The sequence below is a fragment of the Strongylocentrotus purpuratus genome, unplaced genomic scaffold (assembly GCF_000002235.5).
Source record: "Strongylocentrotus purpuratus isolate Spur 01 unplaced genomic scaffold, Spur_5.0 spur5_scaffold_11, whole genome shotgun sequence".
Lineage (NCBI taxonomy): Eukaryota > Metazoa > Echinodermata > Echinoidea > Camarodonta > Strongylocentrotidae > Strongylocentrotus > Strongylocentrotus purpuratus.
Genome location: NW_022145596.1, coordinates 20,968,365 through 20,986,145, shown reverse-complemented (window position 1 = coordinate 20,986,145; position 17,781 = coordinate 20,968,365). Strand labels below are relative to the sequence as shown.

General features: G+C 37.1%; 1 protein-coding gene across 2 annotated transcripts; it reads left to right on the top strand.

Annotated features, from left to right (window-relative positions):
• Nucleotides 1–603: 603 nt before the first annotated feature.
• On the top strand, nt 604–17,128 carry LOC587944 (aqualysin-1). Of its 2 annotated transcripts, none has more exons than XM_030980882.1 (9): nt 604–636; nt 1,063–1,189; nt 1,893–2,033; nt 3,377–3,509; nt 4,518–4,630; nt 5,368–5,509; nt 14,361–14,545; nt 15,609–15,780; nt 16,672–17,128. In XM_030980882.1, the coding sequence occupies exons 2-9, from the start codon at nt 1,082–1,084 to the stop codon at nt 16,803–16,805; spliced, it is 1,128 nt and encodes a 375-aa protein (XP_030836742.1). In that variant the 5' UTR covers nt 604–636; nt 1,063–1,081; the 3' UTR covers nt 16,806–17,128. The 2 variants fall into 2 exon arrangements, with proteins under 2 accessions (XP_030836742.1, XP_003731743.1); XM_003731695.3 differs by lacking the exons at nt 604–636; nt 1,063–1,189; nt 1,893–2,033; ... (1 more) ...; nt 4,518–4,630; nt 5,368–5,509 and adding exons at nt 9,252–9,271; nt 10,420–10,546; nt 11,399–11,539; ... (1 more) ...; nt 12,933–13,045; nt 13,650–13,791.
• Nucleotides 17,129–17,781: the final 653 nt, after the last annotated feature.

Below are 17,781 nucleotides of genomic sequence, written 5' to 3'. Positions count from 1 at the left end.
ATTAAATGATAAGATTATATATTGTTCACATTCTCACATGAGAACAAATACGCGATTATCACTCTGACAACCGATTAGAAACAAGGAAGGGGCATTTTTTTAAATGAACATAAAATTCCCTTCATTGTCATTGATAAGGAGAACCAGGATCCGGTTTAGGTGTTAAACGTATACAAATGGGTTACACCAAAGAGTTCCAGTTTCCAATGTTGGGCACCAAGAGTTAAACAAAATGGAAAACCTCCCCCCACCCCTTCAACAGAATGGAATGCCCGGTCACTTCATTTTTTCGCTGGAGGGGGATGAAATACTTTGTAACCCATACCCAAGTCCGTCGCCCATTACTCAGCAAGAAATATATATTAATCAAGCAAATACTAAAATTTGTATCATATCTTGAAAAACAATCATCGTTACGGTCAAATCTGCGCACCAAATTGCCTTTAATGGGGATTTGCTTTATCTTAAGGGCCCTAAATATTATCTCAACGAGTATGGGAATGCGAGCAAAGTCCGGATTGGATCCATCACCTCTATCCTCGCGATTGTGTATCAACAAAAATTGTGTAGATAATCGCTAATAATTGTGTCTTCTAAACCAAGTGATCATTTAAACTGATTTCTTTCTTGGCAAAGGTAAGCATATTGTTGGGGTAACTTTTTCCTTTTTATTGTGTGTAATACTGGCATTTGTATTTTTATCGGGTTTTATCGGTTTTTAGTCTCATTTAACACATAGCTTATCCTTAGTAACGTGTGGGATAATATTGAAAAACAATACAGAAAAATTGCTATATTTCAAGTTGTATATTCTGTATCATGTAAGTGATTCGCAATGAGACGGACAATGAACTGGAAACGTCTCGTTCGTTATCGTATAATGACTTATTATGACTAGCGTGCAGTGTATATTCACTAATACAATGCATTCCCAAACATGAACTAGTCGTATACTAATATTGTTTTTGGAATCAATGCTGTTATATCATAAATAATAGTGTCATAACAGTTACTATGTTCATTGTATACTACTTGTGTTTACAGTACCTTTTCTGTTTACAGTACCTTTTCCTACTGAACCATGAGAATCGGGATTTCCATTGCGTTGTTCCTGTCAGCACTGGGCCTGGTCCAGTGTATAGATAGCAGGATACAGACCATACCAGACAGGTACATCGTGGTACTTAATGTAAGTATATTTACCATGGTGATAGAGGAACATCCCCGCATTTAGCTTGTCCAGGAAAGAGATACAAAAAGATGGTCAAAAAGGCAGCTCCTACATTGATGTTAACAATTTGATACTTAAAACATTGTAAAAACACCTTTTTGTGCTATTTCCACGCTTGTTAGGTTTAACCGACATCGCAAGAATTGTTTACTAAGAGGTGCATCCTGAGGTATGACTTTAAAGAACATTTGATTTGGTTTGGTGGTTTAGGAATTCACGAGAGTTGACTTTGTACATTTAATATATATTGCAATAGATCTTATAAATGAAACAATTAGGATTTTTTTAAATTTGATATCCGATTGACACATCTTTGGGGGGATATTTATTGTTTCCCTTATTACAAGACCAATATATTATAAACCATAGAATATCGGATTCATGATTGCATTTATTACTAATGAAAATTATCTTTTTAGATCCAGAGACAGCTATGTATTTAGTCTTATGTTTGTTTCCGAGGACGTATAGCCATTTTGTAAAAAAAAAATAGATTTCAAACACTCTAAATTATAATAATAACAGTGATAATAATACAATATTTATAAAGCGCATAATAAATAAAAGTGTTCTATGCGCTGTACAAGCATGAATGACGAGAAATATTTCACATACATGTATAATATAATCACATAATAAGAACTGTTATACATTTCTTTAGGATGGCGAGATACTGGACCCTCTGCTCACCCGAATACAGCAGAATATGGTTACTCGCTCGGGGAGGTTTTCTGTCTTTAGGAAATATTACAAAGCACTGAATGGGTTCGCTGCAGAGATGTCTGAAGATGTTGCAGAAAGGGTGAGCAAAAAAAAAATTGTGTCAAATATAACAATGATAATCATAATAATAATAATAGTCATAATAAAAATAATAATGATAATATTATTAATAATAATACTTATAATGATATAATAATACTACTTATAATGATATAATAATAATAATAATACAAATAACCATAGTAACAATGATAATATTAATGATAATTATACAAATACACAAGTTGATAAAGGGCTTTATGCTAGGTTTCCAAGTGATTTACATTGCAATTATCATTACTGGTTCTCTGGCCCTCCCTTTCCCCCCCCTCTCTCTCTCTCTCTCTCTCTCTCTCTCTCTCACACCCCTCTCTCTCTCTCTCTCTCTCTCTCCCTCTTTCTCTCTCTCTCTCTCTCTCTCTCCCTTTTCCTGTCATTTTCCAGACCTCTTCCTTTCTATTCATTCCCATTTTTACCTCTATTGGGCAACGTGACGGACATGTGCGCTATATAAGAAGCCACCATTATTATTGTTATTAAGTCCAAACTATTCTGTCTCAAACGATAGGAGTCACATCTTACAGTTTACTATATCTGATTATGGCAGGGACTTGAGTTCCTCCTAGAACCCAGATTTTAGACTCAATTCTTATTTGGTTATTGGCAATGTAGTGCTCTCTCTGATTGCTCGCTTACCATGCGTACTGTAAGCCTGACGGCGAGTTTGATGTTAAATGTCACTAGCATAATCTAATTAATTAGATTCGCTTACCCAAATCAGATTTATCAGAATTTGGTCCTAATTACATCAGCTGGTGGCAACTACCAAAATCATTTACTTTTCTTCTCTGCAAGTCACTCTTCTGCTTTTTAATTGTTATTGTTGTATCTAAGTTGAAGGCTGCGGGCACGGCAAGCTACTTTGATTATTCTGTAGCCCTCCTGCATCTAATTTATGTTAATTATGCATTCAATATATTTGTTTAATTCGTATATTATCTGTATAAAATTATGTACACTTGAAATATTGTATCAAACCATATTATGTTCATGAAAATGTATGATGAAAAAGAAAGAAAAAAGATGCAGAAACCAAAAATCAAATCAAATCAAATCAAATCATATAGGGAAAAGAAACACATACGAATCATAATCAAACTCGTAATTATTAGAGGCAACTTCCCCTTTCTTACCGTTATCCTGAATGAAAAAATTAGTTCTTTTTTATGCATGATAATATATAGGTTCTTATCTCTATTTCGTGAGAAAAATGTCAATCGTAAAGATAATAATTGAGCCGGATCTAGATTCTGCTTTGATAATCATGTTGATAGTTTTGTAAACAGAGAAAGGTGACATTTTACCTTGCTGTTTTTCGAAAAGGTCCTGGAACTGCCTGCCGTGAAGTACATGGAACAGGATACAATCGGCATCGTCGATGTCGCCTCATCATCATGGGGTCTTGATCGCATTGACCAGCACAACCTCCCCCTCGATGATGTTTTCAACATCGAAGGTAATGCTGGAATGTTGAAGGCAATTCAGCTACTTTTATTGTGGTTTATGGAATCGATAACGTGATGGGTTGTCAATTGAGTGATTCATACAGTGCTTGGGCAATCCTCTACAAGCATTTTATGAAAATAATTTAGAGTGGTTGCTTTTATTCAAATCCCATGCACCAAAATATTGACATTTCTTAAGATAATACATGTATAGAAGTTATTCCACCCACTTAAATTTCAAATTAGAAAACCTCGTCCATGGAACCCATAGATATAATCATGAATATTGAAAGCGAATTGTGATATTATTTCTTAGAGCGCAACACCGCGCAGCACCTGGCTTATACGAAGGTGCAGTTTTCGAAGAATTATTTTGTTGTTGTTGTTGTTGTTGTTGTGTGTGTTTTTTTTTGTTGTTTTTTTTTTTTTTTTTTTTTTTTGTTTTGTTTTGTGTTTTTTTTTTTGGGGGGGGGGGGGTTGTTGGGGGAGAGGCTTTAGGAGTTTTGGGGCTTGGGGTTCATGCATTCACTGTTGAAGTGCCGCGCTTAAATTTATTTATGATCATGGAAAGTGGGGGAGGGAGCTTTTTGTGGGTAGGGGAGCGGCTTGACTTCCCATGCCCCCTCAAGAACTGCTTCTGTTGGCTTGCATAATTTACCATATATGCCATTAACTTTTCGTATATCCTCCCCCCCCCCAAACGGTTATAAATATGCGTATAACAGTACTTTCCATAATTCAGCTAATACTATGCAATGTTCTATTGTCATATTATTATTAGTATTAGTAGTATTATTATCAGCATTATTGTTATAATAATTAGTATTAATTTATTTAGTTGGCAATTTTAATTCATTAAAAGAAAATGAACATACAAATGACCGAACAAAATACGGCAATCATTTCACAGACACTGGTGCGCCAGACCAGGCGGCCTTCTATCCCACACCTGGCCGAGTGCACAAGTATCCAAACATTGATTTAAACTAAATCATAACTTAATTTGTGTTGGTATTAAGGTGACGGTGAGGGTGTGACCGTGTACGTGTTGGATACCGGAATTCGAGGTAGTCATGAAGAATTTGGAGGACGGGTTAGTCACGGCGGAGACTACGTCGACGACGGGTGGAACGTAAGTGAAATCTTCTTTAAAAAAAAGTAAATCCAACTTGGAATTTGAATTGATTAAGAAGAAGCACACTTTTGAAGGTATCTCAGTCTCCATCAAACACGATTTCAAAAACTTTTAAAAATCACTCTTACGCAATTTCTATAGCCTTGCCTTTAAAGATGAAGTTGAGTTTTTGTCATGTGATTGCATTGTGAAAGAAACGGTGTGGAATCGACCAGAAAATCATCTAGCATATAAGAATTTGTGTGTATTGCAAGGTTCTGGAATCATCAAAATGATAAGAAATTTGGCCTAGTCTTGGTAAAGTTACAAACACTGTACACAGAAAGATGTATATGGGACTACACGAACACGTGGCGTAAAAATCCTACCCTGGATTTTTACGATGTTACATGACATATTTAGAAAATGAAAGCATTTAAAGAGCCATGCTTTTCAGGGAACATGTCTTTATCTGATGTTCTTCCACACTTGCATAATAAGAATGATAACGCTCACAAATTATTGTTCACCTCTTCCCAGAACTCAACCTTCCCTTTAAAATGAAACTGTTCGTAATTATTGATACCACTCTATTTCATATTTAAATTGCATCACGTGCTGATTTGTTTAAACTTCCTCTTAATCTTACAAGTGTTCATTAAGATGTATATGATAACTTATGAATGATATCAAATGAGCAGATACAAGAATATGAATAAAAGTGGCGGATAATTCTTTGTTTGCTTTTCAAAAAGGGCATTGATTGTCACGGACACGGGACCCACTGCGCGGGTACGGCAGCGGGAGGAATCCACGGTATTGCCAGGAAAGCCAATATTGTCTCAATCCGGCTCTTCAACTGTGCAGGTTCTGGCTCCGCGTCTGGCACTATTGCAGGTAAGAACTTGGTTTAGCTTAAAGAGGTAGCATGGGAAATACTGCTTGACGCCATCTACGTCTTCTTTTTGACAACTGCACGTTAAAGAATTGACTTAACTGTGTCAGCGCGTTAGCGTACGCGAAACAGACCGAAGTTCTCCTCACGCTTCGGTTTCGCGTATGTTGCACGCACGTGCATACGTTGGCCTACTGCGGTCGCGTCGTCCGAAGTCGTACCCGAGTTTGAGTGGGCCCCGGGGAAGACCCATAGTCTCGTCATGCTACAGCCCCTTTAAGGAATACCCCACCAATAGAGTTTATCACATGAATGTCAATCGCCTACCGTTATGTTTAGTGTAAGGTAAAGGTTTAGGGTTAGGGTTAGCTAAGAAACCTAAGGCTTTTCACAATATTATGGCGCCTAGTTGACTTGTCTATGTTGTGTTTATTAAAGAAACAAACAATAATAATGATTTATGTTTCAGGCATCGACGAGGTAACTCGGACTGCCGTCCTCCCTGCTGTCATGTCCATGTCTTTCGGATTTTCGGTGACTCAGGCAATTGACGACGCTGTGGCTCGGGCCGTGGACGCCGGGGTCGTTGCCGCCGCATCAGCTGGTAACGATAACTCAGACGCCTGTCTTAAATCTCCTGCTCGAGAACCAAAGGTTAGTGATGTCCTGGTGACTTGGGGTGCGTTCAAGCGACACCTTTCCACCCTAGGAAAACTGTTTTCAAAAACGTTTAGTTTAAAACACGGTTGCGTTCAAGCGATTTTAAGTCATTTTTCGTCGGTCGTAAAAATATATGTGTTTCAAAACGCAAACATGAAACGCTGAAAAAGATGCGTTTTGAATCGTGATTCTGCAGAATCACGGTCGCTAAAATTCGCTTGAACGCAACGGAGATCTTAATCATGCTTCTATAACGTCATTATCGTGGCCTGCTTCCGGTCTAGCCGACAGTCGACCGTAAACAAAATTCCAAAAGCACGCCGGCGAAGTTGACCTATACTTCCTCGACCTGGGTCAACCTGCGCAGTGTGATGAGCAGTGGCTGGGCTTGAAATGAGCGAGAATCAGCGTTGATGAAAAATCGCTTGAACGCTTTCCCGCAGAAACCGTGTTTTAACGGCGTTTTGATTTTTTATTCATGTTTGTGATTCTAGCTTTAAAAAAATCTCTTGAACGCACCCATAAAGATGTGAAACGGCGTTCACACATGTCATGGTAAAACTGCGTGGAAGGCGTCGAACCTATATTATACATATGTATATATAGCTCATTAATGAGATTGAATTGACAAGGTGAATGGGAAATATACTTTTATGTGATATTAAAAGATTGACCCAGATGACAAATACCTACATTTAGGAGTCGAACCGGTGTCGGCCGACCCGAGTCGATTACCATTGTTGGCCGACCCCGAGTCGATTACCAATGACTGTGGTCTGACATTCCCACTTCCTGCATATGAATACTTGCGAATTCATTCTATATGTAATCGTAATCGTAATCGTAATATACAGTATACGTGAATGTTAATTTGTTAGTTGATACCATTCAAATTTAGATGAGTTTTCGCTACAATGGTAAAGTAGTATTATAGGTATTTTAAAATGTACGTAATTGCTCTTCGAAGGAGACAGCGAGACGAAGACAGAGGGTTTGAGAAAAAGAAAGAGCGAGAGAGAAAGAAGGAATGTGAGCGGAGGGGATGGAACTCTCGAAAATTCGCTACGACTGTTATTCAAAATTATATTATAAAATATGACTTTTTCAAATTGACAGGCAATCACTACTGGAGCAACGGATCGGGATGACAAGAGGGCGAGTTTCTCCAACTTTGGTTCTTGCGTAGACATCTTTGCCCCCGGTGTGGCTATCGTCAGTTCTTCAACTGCATCTGATAAAGCCATCGCTATATGGAGCGGTACAAGCATGGCTGCACCTCATGTTGCTGGTGAGTTTCAATTTAAAAACTCAACTCTCTGATAATTTTCAAAAAATAATTTGCTGTTGCCAGTTTAAAGTTGACATGCTTTACTGTTTCATCCGTAATACGTGTAATAAAATGATGGCGTTGATTTTAATCAAATGATTGGTTGAGAGTGTGCACGTGACCAGGCATTTATTTTGCCTAATGCGTAATGTTGATAATGACCGGTAATTATAAAATGCTAAAGATCGGTCATTAGTAATATCATGTTATAAAACATCATTTATATAAAAAAAAATAAAACATCATCTTATAAAACCAATAATACAAATCATTTTGTTCGGCCATTGGAAAAGTTACCCACATTCCGTACCTTCGAAACAGTCCAAACACCCTCGGCTACCGCCTTGGGCGTGTAAGACTGTTCCAAAGGTACCGGTTGCGGTATATCATAACTGCGTACCGGTACACCGTAACTGCTTACCGGTATACTGTAGCTGCTTACCGGCATGGCTGCAAGAAGAAAAGCAAAGTGTGTTGTAAAACTGGACTTGAGATTAATTTAATTTTGTGTTCTCTCACCAGGTGCTGCCGCCATTCTCCTTGGGAAGGGAATTCCCCCTTCTGATGTCCTTGAGCATCTTCTTGAAGACGCATCGCAGAACGTTATCTATAACACCGACTTCCTCTCACCGAATCGACTCCTTTATCTTAACTAACCAGGATGACAACCCCGAATCCCGTGCGAAGAACACGGAAGATAATGACAAATAATTTTAAATTGCGGCTTACAAAGAAAGGAGATCGAAGTGAAGTGCTGTTAATATTTTGGATTTATAAAACACGCTTTAAAAATACTATGTCCCTTTTGCAGCCAACGTCAAATTATTTAGAACTTTGAAGGAATTATGAATATGTCATGTATGTCCTCTCACAATATTTCCACGATATGCGCGTATCGCTATTATAAAGTATTCAAATTATGCAAGGAAACCCGTTTACCTTCTTGACTGATTCATAATATGAGATGTAACAGGTACATGAGTAAAAGGGCGTGAAAATCAGACCATTACTTAGGTGATTTCAATCACTTAAGTCGATTCGACAACTAATGGTCGTTATTTTCCCACTAAAAGCCGTTTTAAGCCCTTTTGTTTAGAGGGAAGTTCTAAATAAGTATTGTCTTTCAAATGCCGTTGGAATTCAACCTTTTCATTTTTTGGTGCCTGCAAATGGGACATTGTACCTGTAACACAATTTGACATTCGCAACTGCACATCTTTAGTAAAAAAAAATATCGTAACTACCTATATACACACTGATGACAGTTTGCTTCTAATATACTAATAATTAGAAAATTGATTCTTGTAAGTTGGTGGTGAACCATAAGTTTATACTGTTGCCCGTGAAGGTGGAATAAACTGTTCTTAAATCTTGAAAAACTAAATAATTTTGATCATAGAATTTATTCTTGATAGACAAAGTTTATAACATCATCTCAGAACTGATACAAATCTGATTGCAGGAAGGACAAGAGAGTGGAAGTGACAGGGAGAGAAAGAGGGGGAAAGAGGGCAGGAGATAGAGAGAGAGAGAGAAAGAGAGAGAAAGAGAGAGAAAGAGGAAGAGAGAAAAAGAAAGAAAGATGGGAATTTGCTTTATCTAAATGACCCTCAATACTATCTCAATGTGTATAAGATACGAGCAAAGTCCGAAATGGATCGATCACCTCTGTCCTAATTGCGATTGTGTATCAACATAAACTGTGTACATAATCGCTAATTATTATTGTGTCTTCTAAACCAAGCGGTCATTTAATCTGATTTCGTTCTTGGCAAAGGTAAGCATATATTTAGTCTTTCCTGCACTTCTTGTTGTTGCAATACTGGCATTTGTAATTTAATATGAGTCTATCGGTTTTAGTCTGTTTTAGCATAAAGCATAATAACGTGTAGGATAATATTGAAAAACAATACAGGAAAATTGCTATATTTAAAGTTTAATATTGCTGAAGCGCATTCTGTCTCATAACAGTGAATCGCAATGAGACGGACCATGTACCCGAAAAGTCTCGTTATCGTATAATGACTTTACTTCCATGCAGTATATATTCACTAATGCATTCTCAAACATGAACTATTCCTATACCAATTTTGATTTGGATTCATTGGTGTTATATTGTCATAAAATGTCATTTGCACGTTTATTGTATATATATATTATATCCCTTATTGTTGCCTTATTGTTGCATTTCCCGGAAAAGGGGTACTATTCGTTTTTTTTCGGCACCCCCTCTCCCTCAAAACTGGCAAATTTCAGCGAGCGAACGGGATTTCAAATGCCTCCACACGGCCAACTCCCGCTGTGTCACCGTGGTCAAGCAACGCAATTTACACTGTGCAATAACTATACACTACACTACTGCAGTACCTGTATACAGCGCCACCTAAACATATTTACGTCCTTCATTGTTTCATTTCAGCCGTGAAATTTTATTTTATTTCATTTTTTAATGTGATGTGAATGTGATTACAGTACATGTTATTATAGAAGCATGTACAGAAGTGTCCAAGGAATGATACAGGTGGAAGGGATATACAACACAATGACTCATTCTTTGAACAAGCTAAAACTATTCGCACTCAGGAACATCAATAATAATACTACTAATAATAATATTAGATATTTATATAGCGAACATATCCACCCTGCAAGGTGCTCAAAGCGCTCAAATATTACCCCGGCTCTGCTAGGCTACCGATTTCGGTGCTCACAGCATTCAAGGAATTCCTTCCTACCGTTTCCCATTTACTTTACCTGGGTGGAGTGTGGCAAATGTAGATCAATGTCTTGCCAAGGGACATTAGTACTGTTCTCCCTCGGGCCGATGGCCCTCAGGAGAATAGTTGATGTTCCTTCGATGCGAATAGTTTTAGCTAGATCCTCTAGTGTCATTTTATATTTGTATACTAATTTATTTTGTTACAGTACCTTTTTCTACTGAACCATGAGAATCGGGATTTCCATCGTGTTGTTCCTGTCTGTACTGGGCCTGGTTCAGTGTATAGATAGCAGGATACAGACCATCCCGGACAGGTACATAGTGGTACTCAATGTAAGTATATTTACCATGGTAATAGAGGAACATCCCCGCATCTAGCCTGTCCTACGTTAATGTTAACCATTTTATACTTGTAAACTAATTGTAAAACACCTATAGTGCTATTTCCATGCTTAACCAACAAAGCAACAGGTTATATACTAAAGGTGCTTCGTTATTAATGACTAAAAATAATGTTGAATTGGTTTGATTTATTTTATTCCTCATTCCAGTTTAATTATAATCAATCCTCGGTAACATAACAAACATAAATTACTTAAGTAATTTCTGACAATGAATCATAAATAAGCAAACATATATAACAATTATTATAAAAAAAGAATAGATACATTTTCAAATAATCATATTTCATCAAACTTTATAACAAAAAATTGCGGAAGAAGGATTGCCATAGCTAGCAAATATTAATTAAATTTTGATTTAGGAATTCACGAGAAAGTACAGTTTGCAATACATCTAATGAATGCAATAATTATTTTTTTCAGTTGACATCCGATTGACACATCTTTGTGGTAATATTTTTCCATTCTACATGTATTATTATTATTATATAATAGACAGAATATTTCGAATCAAATTAATACACGATTACATTTTGGTTTCAGATCCATAGCAAGCTACCTATTTAGTCTTATGTTCATTTGCGAGCATGTAACAAAAAAGCTATATTGTAACGATTTTTAAATTTCAAGCATTCCTCATCATAATAAGATGGAAGCTTTCGACTTTTTGTTATGTATCTTACAATCTCTAAAAATCTCTTTATACTACTGAAATGATAATTAAGTGTATATTTTACCTCTTAATCATGACATTTATTTCAAACATATATATACATTTCTTTAGGATGGCGAGATACTGGACCCTTTGCTCACCCGGATACAGCAGAATATGGTTCCTCGCTCGGGGAGGTTTTCTGTTTTTAGGAAATATTACAAAGCACTGAATGGGTTCGCTGCAGATATGTCTGAAGATGTTGCAGAAAGGGTAAGCATTAACAATTACATCCGCAAATATGATAATGATAATGACTTCAATAATGATAATAATAATAACAGTAATAATAATAGTGATGAATACAACAACAAAAAGGATAATAATAGTACTACTACTACTACTACTACTACTACTACTACTACTACTTCTACTGTTGCTGCTGCTGCTACTACTACTACTACTACTACTATAATACATTTCTAATCACATTTATATAGCGTTCATTTAAATACTAAGGTTTTTTTGCGCTTTACATTGCAATTATTAGTGCTGGTTCTCCTACCCCCCCCCCCCCCCCCTCTCTCTCTCTCTAGCAATGTCTCTCTGGCAATCGTAAAGATAATCATTAAACCGGGTCTGGTTTAAATGGATAACATTTTACCTTGCTGTTTTTCCAAAAGGTACTGGAACTCCCTGCAGTGAAGTACATGGAACAGGATGCTATCGGCGTCGTCGATGTCGCCTCATCATCATGGGGTCTTGATCGCATTGATCAGCACGACCTCCCACTCGATGATGCTTTCAACATCGAAGGTAATGCTGGAATTTCGAAGGCGATTCGCCTACTTTAATTATTAGTATGAGCAATGGAGCCAGGTGGTGATGTGTCGTCAATTCATACAGTGATTGGGCAATCTTCTGCACGCATTTTATGAAAATAATTTTTATGAAACCACCCTTTAAGATTATAATTACAAATCTCATCCATGAAACCGCGTTTAAATATCTACATAGATATTTATCATGAACATTGAAATAATATGTGATTTGAATTCAGAGAGCGCAACGCCGCAGGAGGCATGACTTACACTGGAGCGCGTTTCCACATTTTTTTTCGGGGGAGGGCGGGAGGATAGGGGGCTTGGGAGCTTGCATTCTTGCATTCATTTAATTAATGTGCCTCACTTACAATAACTCACATGAATAATGAATTAAAGTGGGGGAGCTTGAAGATTTTTTGTTTGTGGGGGGGGGGGGGCGGCTTGATTTTATATAGCATATTGTGTTCACCTGCTATCTATATTTCCATATTTGAATTATTTATTTTATATTTTATTTTTTCAAATAATTATTATTATTTTGTATTATTATAATTATTATTGGTGTTATTATTATTATTATTGTCATTATCGTTATCATTATTAACATATTTATTATGATCACAATTAACATAATTATTGTCATTACTATTTATTTCGCAATGTTAATACATCAAAAAAAATAACATGGAAATAAGTAAACGCAAAATGGTGATAATTTCTTAGACGAAGGTGCACCGCCTGGGAAGGAATAAACCCTTCGGCCTTCCTTCCCACAGCTGGTCTTGTGCACAAGACTAGCATCTTAACTTTAAACATCAAAATTTACTTTTGTTGGTATTAAGGTGACGGAGAGGGTGTGACTGTGTACGTGTTGGATACCGGAGTTCGAGATACTCATGAAGAATTTGGAGGACGGGTTAGTCACGGTGGAGACTACGTCGACGACGGATGGAACGTAAGTGAAATCTTCTTAAAAAAAAAAATGTAAATCCAACTTGGCATTGATTTGATTGAGAAGGAAAACAAAAAATTACACCAACTGAAATTAACTTGCGGAAATCTTCAAAAAATCATGCTAGCGCAATTCCTAGTCTTTCCGTTACCCAATAAGCTAATATTACAGTGACGTTTTACTTGCAATCTGAAAAGGTATGGGCAAGTTTTTATAGGATATACAAAAGGATATAGAAATCGCTACTGAGTTGATTTTGGCTGAAGTCATTGCATTTGTGTTATTGATCAATTTTTTTAATTTTTTTAAAATTCTAGATAGGAAAAACTATGTAGAATAATCAATTAATTATATCGCTTGAATTTAGATGAAAATTTTGTTAACATTGATACCGCTCTATGTTCTTGTCAGACGACATTGATATATTTTAATTCAATCATGTTCTTGTTCTCTTTATATTTCTCGTAATATCACAAGCGTTCATTAACATTAAGTAAGGTCCTGGTAAATATGATAACTAATGGATGAAATAAAATGGACAGATACAAGAATGTGAATAAAAGTGGGGGAAATATTTCGTTTTTGCTTCCCCCCCCCCCAAAAAAAGGGTATTGATTGTCACGGACACGGGACCCACTGCGCGGGAACGGCAGCGGGAGGAATCCACGGTATTGCCAGGAAAGCCAACATTGTCTCGATACGGCTCTTCAACTGTGCAGGTTCTGGTTCCGCGTCTGGCACTATTGCAGGTGAGAACTTGGCTTAACCACCAATAGAGTTAATGTATATGAATGTCCATCCCCAACCGTTATGTTTAGGGTGCGGTTGAGATTTAGGGTTTAGGTTTAGGATTAGGGTTAAGGTTCGCTTAGAAATTGTAGCTACAATAGATCGATGGTTAACCAACGAAAGTCTGCTCAACTTTTGGGATAAACCTAATTTGATCCAGGTACTGTTTGAGATGGGTTTTTGTTCAAGGTCAACTACCTCTGGACACATGTCCATAGACAACTACAAGTGTAAAGTGATTTCCAAGCATAATATTATATCCCCATACCTAGAATCACTTAACAATCTCACTCGACTATTTAAGTCTTTCTTCAGAGCCACAAATACGTGTGAGCTCCTTATGTGAGTGGGACACCAAAAATGTTACAAAACGGGCCCTTATTTATGGAATTACCCATATCCACTAGCCCACAGCGGCTTATAGGGCGTAGTTGAGTTGTCGAAGTACTTATGTATTTGAAATTTATATACAATGTATGGTTTATTAGATAAAGAAACAAATGAACTAATGATATGATTTATGTTTCAGGCATCGATGAGGTAGCTCAGAATGCCGTCCATCCTGCTGTCATGTCCATGTCATTCCGATTTCTGGCGAATCAGGCGATCGACGACGCCGTGGCTCGGGCCGTCGACGCCGGGGTCGTTGCCGTCGCAGGAGCTGGTAACGAGAACATGGACACCTGCCTTTTCTCTCCTGCTCGGGAGCCAAAGGTTAGTAGTATATTGTATAGGTCTAACCACAAGACTACTGCAAGAATAAACTAGATTAATGAGTTTGTACCTGTCCTAACCGTCGGTAGAAAATTCCTATTGGACCTACATGAGTTTATATGAATGGGACTGAAATGATTGAACCAGAGCAATTCGTCCACTTTTTAGCCCAGTTGGGGAGTGATATAAATTGATATTATCTAAAGTTTTTGTTCAGTTAAACAAAACTGTAATTCTATAAAAAATGACAGGAACCCTTTTCTTCTTCCCAAATAACAGATTTTTTATCAACAGAATTAATATTTTCGAAGAAAAACGGAATTGACTTGCTTTTCAAGGACTCTCTTGCAGTAGTTTGGCAACGACATTTTGTGATCGATTTACCCCAAATTGACTAGCTTTGATTGCAGACACCTAAAATCTATTTTTAGCTTAAAATTGATTTGATGAAACAGCTCACAAGTATCGGTTTTTTGTTAAAACTGATTCGGCCTTAAAATTGATTTATAAAATAGAAATCGATTTTAGTTGATGAAACACCCCCTGGTGGCATGAAGATGTGAAACTGCGTTCAAACACGACGCTGGAAAACCAACCTATAACCACCCAATGGAACAAGGTGGATGGGAAAGATACTTATGTGATATCAAAAGATTGACCAAGAGAAGAAATACTTACATTATTTTAGAAGTCAGATCGGGATCGGCCCACCCAAATTCGACTATCATGAATTAAATGTGGGCTTTCCTAATTCCTGCATATGGTATAAACACTTGCGAATCTATTCTATAAAAATGGATCGTAATAATATATATAGGTGAATGTTAATCAGCTAGTTGATGCCATTCAAATTCAAGTGAGTTTTAGCTACAATGGCAATGTAGTATTTATAGGTATTTTGAAATTTAGGAAATTACGAATGAGACAGCGTGACGTAGACAAAGGGTTTAAGACAACGATGGAGGGAGAGAGAAAGAAGGAACGTGAGCGGAGGGGATGGAACTCTCGAATTAGGACTTTTATCAAAAAGATATTGTAAAATATTACTTTTTCAAATTGACAGGCAATCACTGCTGGAGCAACGGATCGGGATGACAAGAGGGCGAGTTTCTCCAACTTTGGTTCTTGCGTAGACATCTTTGCCCCCGGTGTGGCTATCGTCAGTTCTTCATCTGCATCCGATACGGCCATCGCTATATGGAGCGGTACAAGCATGGCCACTCCTCATGTTGCTGGTGAGTGTCAATTTAAGGCCCATCGCACGTCTTATAGCTACTTGCGCCCTCTATATAACAAACAATGCCTAATCGGTGATTTTTGGTCCCCCGTGATTTTCTTTTTCTTATGTTAACTGAGAGCTGATTTGATGAGATAACTATCTGTCCAGTGACCTTGCAGGGAGGTCTAATCCATCCTGTACACTAGTACATATGGGATATAAAACTCAACTCTCTGATAATATTGTACAGAATTTACTGTCACCAGTTTAAAGTTCACATGCTATACAACTTGATTGTCTGTTTTTATTCATATTTACTATCTTACCTTTGTATTTCTATGTTTTTATTTCTCTTTTTTTAAAATTATTATCATATATTTTGTTTTATTTGATTACTGTAATCATTTTCTTGCACCCCGACATGTTTGGTTTTTACTGAATGTATGAATAAATACGATACAGTACATTCCGAGGAACTCGTATAAAAACAAGTCCTTTTGTGTTATTGAAATGTTTTATTTCTCCAAACAGAAGCAGTAAGAAAATGAAAACTACATTATTCAGAAGTGAAATCAGTTAAAAGTCCAAATTAAATTCATGCCTAAAAAAAATATATAAACAGAAGAACAACATTCAAAATAAACACCATAACTGCACGATTCTACTTACAATAATTCGTAACTGCTTATCGAGGCAGTGGAACTGTTTCATCCCTAAAGAGTGTTATGCTTTCAATCTCACTGATACATGTGTATGCCTATTATTGCGGTATATTATATCTGCCAACCGGTTTACGGTACCTGCTTACCGGTATACCGTAGCTGCTTCCGGCATGACTGCAAGAATAAAAATGCATAGTATTTTAAAAGTGGACTTGAGATGTGTAGTTTTGTTGTTCTCTCACCAGGTGCTGCTGCCATTCTCCTTGGTAAAGGAATTGCCGCTTCCGATGTCCTCCAGCAGCTTCTTCAAGACGCATCGCAGAACGTTATCTATAACACCGACTTTCTCTCCCCGAATCGACTTCTTTATCTCAACTAACCAGGATAAAAATTCAAAAATCCCGTTCGAAAAACACGGAAGATAATGAAAAATAATTTGTGATTGCTAACAAAGATAGGAGATCGAAGTGAAGTGTTGTTAATATTTTGGATCTATAACACACGCCTCAAACACAATGTGACAACTGAAACTAGTCATGTTTAGTCCGACAATATCATAACTATCTATATACACACTAACGAATGATTGCTTCCAATATACTAATAATTAGAACTTGATTCTTGTAAGTGAATGGCGAACCATAAGTCCATACTGTTGCCCGTGAAGTTGGAATAAATTGTTCGTACACCTGAAAAACTTGATATTTGTTATCATGAAATTTATTCTTGCTAGACAAAGCTTAAATCATCTCAGAACTGTGACATGGGTAGCAGTGTACACTGTGATTGCAAGAGAGACAAGAGAGTAGAATTCAAAAGGAGAGAGAGAAAACAAAAGGCAGACACAGAGAGAGAGAGAGAGAGAGAGAGAGAGAGAGAGTGGGAAAAAGAGAGAAAGTAACAGAAAGAAAAAAGAGGGAGTGAGATAGGGAGACAGAGAGAGAGAGTGGGAGAAAGAGAGAGAGAGACAGAAAGAAAAAGAGGGAGTGAGAAAGGGAAAGCGAGAGAGAAATAACGGGGAGAGAGAGAAGGGGGAAAGAGATAGAGAGAGAAAGAAAGAGAGAGAGAGAGAAAGAGAGAGAGAGAGGGGAAGGGTGGACATAAGGGAGGGGGTCATTATTTGATATACCTACGTTATATTTCGAAATATACAGCAGAAATATTAGTGCCATATCCATGTCCCGTATCCTTCATACCAAATAATCCTTTCTTCAAACTATGATTCCACAAATTGATTCCACTAAATGATATGTGATATCATCATCATGAGTAGTTAAATGACGTCGATATGATATATACAATATAATCTTCTGTTTTTCAGGTATATAAGACAACTGTTTGAGTACTTATTGTGA